The 4,372-nt window shown below is 51.3% G+C and overlaps 1 protein-coding gene across 1 annotated transcript in view; it reads left to right on the forward strand.

The window, feature by feature from the left end:
* The first annotated feature begins 1,135 nt into the window (after nt 1-1,135).
* LOC101584825 (keratin, type II cuticular Hb5-like) overlaps nt 1,136-4,372 on the forward strand; it is a 10,729-nt gene continuing 7,492 nt past the window's right edge. Inside the window, exons 1-2 of the mRNA XM_004637997.1 lie at nt 1,136-1,549; nt 3,801-4,009. Coding sequence (XP_004638054.1) covers nt 1,136-1,549; nt 3,801-4,009 — 623 coding nt within the window. The remainder of the gene's footprint in view (nt 1,550-3,800; nt 4,010-4,372) is intronic.

A 4,372-nucleotide genomic window follows, 5' to 3' on the forward strand; every position in this document is an offset into this window, starting at 1 on the left:
ATTGTGTTAATGAATAGAATGATTTGTTCTAATGGTGTTTGTAAATAGGATCACAGTCCTCATCTTGTACAGCAATTAACCACTAAGAAGAATATATGCAGTGTATTATTTGTTAAAAAAAAAGAAAAAAAAAGAAAAAATAAAATAAAATCATTCATTAATTACATAAAAAAAAGATGATTGTGTTGTCTGTGTCTTCTGTGAGGGATGTGCATGTTTGTGTGTACATGGGTGAGCATGTGTACATGTACGTGGAGGGAGGGAGCGGAGCCTTGTTGCTCCAATTGCATCTGGCGGTTTTCTTTTTCTTTTCTTTCTTTTTTTTTTTTTTTTTTTGCGGTACACAGGGATTGAACTCAGGACCTTATGCTTGCCAGGCAAGTGCTTATTCTACTGAGTTACCTCCCCGGCCCAACGTCTGGCTATTTTCTTGTGTCTCCCTGCAAGCCTGTTTCCCTGAGGGGGAGTTCAGATGTTGTTTTTCATTTTTCTCTTCACTCACAGAGAACTTCGCCTCAGGCCTGGAGCTGGGTGGGCAGGTGGGCGTTTGCCCCCACCACACGCACTCCATGGCCATTCTGGGCGTGGCACAGAAGTGTCCTGTAATTTGAGGAGTGAAGTGGGACAAGCAGCCCTTGCCTGAGGTCCTTATCTTTGGGAGAGTGGTCATATCCTGGTCACTTCTCCAGGGGGGAATGTGGCTATGGCAGTCCCCCGGAGGCTTTGAAGAGTTCCTTCACACGTGCTGGCCTGGAAGTGTGGGACAGTGGGGCTTGAGTGGGCCATCGGACGGCTTGGCCTGACCCTGTGGGATAATGACTGCTTGTCTGTTCACAGCGTTGGAGGGAGACGAGGCCCTTGAGAGAGACGTGTGTGCCTGTGAGGCTAACAAGTCAGGAAGCAGCTTTACTGTGATGCCGGGTACCTTGAGATGCCTGTGAAAAGTGGCAGGTTTCGGCCCTGCTCTCAGGCTGCCTAATGGGAAGTTCCCATGCTCATAAATGGCGTCCATAATTTTCTCCTGCCTTTTATGTGGTCAGATTTCCTGTCTTCTGCCTGATAAAAGGTCTCTCAGAGAGAGACCCTGTTCTTCAGTCCCCTCCACCTTCCCAGGTCTGTCTGGCGCAGCAGAGGCATGGCAAGCCGCTCCTACCGCATCAGCTCCAGCTGTGGGGTCAGGAACTTCAGTTCCTGCTCTGCTGTTGTACCCAAGCCTGGGGCTCACAGAAGTGTCGGAGCCACGGCCTACTGCAGAGGCAGTGCTGGGGGTCCAGGCTATAGGTGCCTGGGGAGCTTTGGCAGCCGGAGCATGTGTGTGGTGGGGTCACCTAGGATGGCTGTGAGCTGCAGATGGCCCGTACGCAGTGGCGGCAGCTTTGGCTACCGGGCAGGTGGTCTGTGTGGTCCCAGCATCTCCACTGTGACAGTCAATGAGAGCCTCCTCACGCCCCTCAACCTGGAGATCGACCCCAATGCACAGTGCGTGAAGCAGCAAGAGAAGGAGCAGATCAAGCGCCTCAACAACAAGTTCGCTGCCTTCATCGACAAGGTGGGTGTCCTGGATCGCACTATTCCTGAACAAGGTGGGTCTGTGTGCTGTTTTCTGAGGATGTGGCTTAGGAAGGTGCAAGGGACGTGGAGCCTGATGATGAGTAGGGCATTGTGGGTGTGGCACAGCTGTCTGAGAGATGCTGCCATCTCTGGCAAGGAGATCGGAGCCAGGACCAAGAGGCCCCAGAGGCTCCTTTCCTTCTCCTTTTTGATGGGGGCACTGTAGCAAGGCTGTGAATCCTCAGGACTTTCACCCAAGGCACCTTCCTCTCCTGAACATGCAGATTAAAGGCAGTGATTGAGAAACACACAGAGGCTGGCCCCCAAAGGCCATGCTGAATTGCGGTTTGCTCACATTGCTGTTTTTGGATCGCTGTCTTCAGAGGAGATCAGACCCTGAAGCTTAAGGGAGGAAAGACTTATCTTCCAGGCCAGTCAGTGTGATGTCCAGGACCAGGGACTGTGTAGGAAGAGATGGGCCAGGGTGATGGCGAGGGGAGCTCTGCTCTCAACAAACAGCATCCTCAGCAAGGGTGCTGTGCTTCCGTCTCAGTGAGCTATGGCTGCGCTGCCCTTGTACTGGCACAGTGAAGCTAACTAAGGGGCTGGGCAGGTTTTCCCCTGTGTAGGGCACACACCCAGAGCCAAGGAGGTCAAAATCCAGCCCATGAGTAGCTTGTGGGCTATGCGCCTTGGCAGGGGGTGCATCTTTGCAGTGAGGGCCCTGAACATGCAAATGCAAAGGGATCCATGCATGAGGCCTTTTGGGTCTCACCCAAGGATACTGTTCTCCCTCCTGTTGAGTGGAGTCAACTCTTGGTCCGGGCAAAAAGTCACATCACTGTATGAGGCTGGATTTACCTTCTCCATGCTGCAGACTCTATGGATATGGTGGGTTAATTCTGCAGAGCAGTACCCTTAGGCAGATAGGTGCCTTTTGGATAATCAGTTAAGAGTTCTCAAGCAGGAGGCTTCGTTTCCAGGATGTTAGGCTTGCAAGAAAATCACCTAGCTTGCCGCTGGCACTGGCAACTTAGATTAGGATGTGGCAGGGCCCATGAGTGAAGCCAAAGGGTGGAGGCCAGCCCACCTGTTAGTCAGCACAGGCTTTTTACTATTAGAACTTCTGATTTGTCAAAAAGGTCAGAGACCCAGAATTTTGCCTTTAATCACTTAATCACTAAATATTGGAAACAAGTCAGGTTTCTATACAACTGTGTGTAGGCCCAACAGGCCTTTGCTGTGGGCCTGAGCAGCTACCAGTCAGATTTCTATGGCCTCCATATACAGAGAGGCTCAGAGAGAATGAGGTAAATTGGCCTGTGTGATGGCAGTTAGGATCTGGGGTTCCCCAATTCTTGGTAGGGTGGGCCCCTTCCCGGGATCCAGTTCCCCAGGATCAGAGTAAGTGAAAGTCCTGGTAGGTGTGTAGTTTTTAATTGCTGCATACAAATTAGAAGCTTAAAAGAATGCACACTTACCTTCTTGCAAAGCTGACAGCTGAGTGAGGACAGGGCTGCATTTCATTTTGGAGGTCCCAGGGAGAATGTTTTCATAGGCATTCAAGTTTTTGGCAGAACTGAGTTCTTTGTGGTTGTAGGGCTTGGGTCTCTGCTCCTTGGTAGCTGGCTACCAGGGGTTGTTCTCAGCTTCTAAAGACTTCCCACAGTCCTTGGCAAGTGGCTCCCTTTTCCTTCATCTTCGGAGCCACTAAGAGTGGGTAGACTCTTGCTCATGTGTCAAATTTTATTCTGCCTGCATATGAGCGTCTCGCTTGGTGCCTTCTTCTTCCCCCTGGAAGGGGCTATAGGGTGCCTTTTGCTCACCTGGATGATCCAGGAAAATCTCCCATGTTCAAGCCCATAACCTTTACTTCAGCAGTAAGATCTCGTTGGAGGTCCCTATGCAGCATATAGAGTCACAGGCACCCAGGGAATAGGACATGTGTGTCTTTGAGGAGCCATTGTTTCACCTATCACATGTAGTGTTCAGGATGTGGTGGTATTTCATTCTGTGCAGAGCAGATGGCTGACATCAATTGTGTGTTCTTTCTAGGGGGTGAGGATGTATGGCGGGAGGTTATTTGGGGGATGATTATCATCTGCACTTTCAGACTTTGCCACTGTGACCTTTGGGAAGGTCACAGGTATTCAGGGCAGGGGCCATCCCAAGGGCAGATTAGGCTCTGAGAGACCCAGTGCCTTCCCTAGGCTCCTCATTGAGTCTCTTCCCTTCATCTTGGCCAATAGGTACGCTTCCTGGAGCAGCAGAACAAGCTGCTGGAGACCAAGTGGCAGTTCTACCAGAACCGCAAGGGCCGCCAGAGCGACGTGGAGCCGCTGTTTGAGGGCTATATCGAGACAATAAGGCGGGAGATCCAATATGTGGAGGGTGATGCCGGGAATCTGGCCTCAGAGCTCCGCCACGTGCGGGACCCACTGGAGAGCTACCGGAAGAAGTGAGCAGGATAGGGTGGAGGGCAATTATTGGGAGGGGAGCTGGTTTTTGATGAGGCCACACAGCTGTCCTGGAGGCAGGGTTGCAGAAGATCAGGGTCACCTTTACATCTACCAGCCAGTTTACATTATTGGCCTTCTCTGCTTGTCTCAGCTCCCGGCTCTCACAGTTACTTCCTGGAGACCAGGATAAGAGTTGAGGAAAAGTAGAGTTCCAGCCTGGGAGGGATGAAATACACTTTCTAGGGCACAGACTGACACAGAGTGGGTGAGAGAACAAATAAAACAGAAGGAGGAGGCCAGGAGGTCTGAAGCGCAGGCCCAGGAGCAGCCAGCCAGTCCTGGGCCTCCAGATAGAGGCCTTA

Source organism: Octodon degus, unplaced genomic scaffold, assembly GCF_000260255.1.
Source record: "Octodon degus isolate 3935 unplaced genomic scaffold, OctDeg1.0 scaffold00093, whole genome shotgun sequence".
In the NCBI taxonomy this organism is placed as follows: Eukaryota; Metazoa; Chordata; class Mammalia; order Rodentia; family Octodontidae; genus Octodon; species Octodon degus.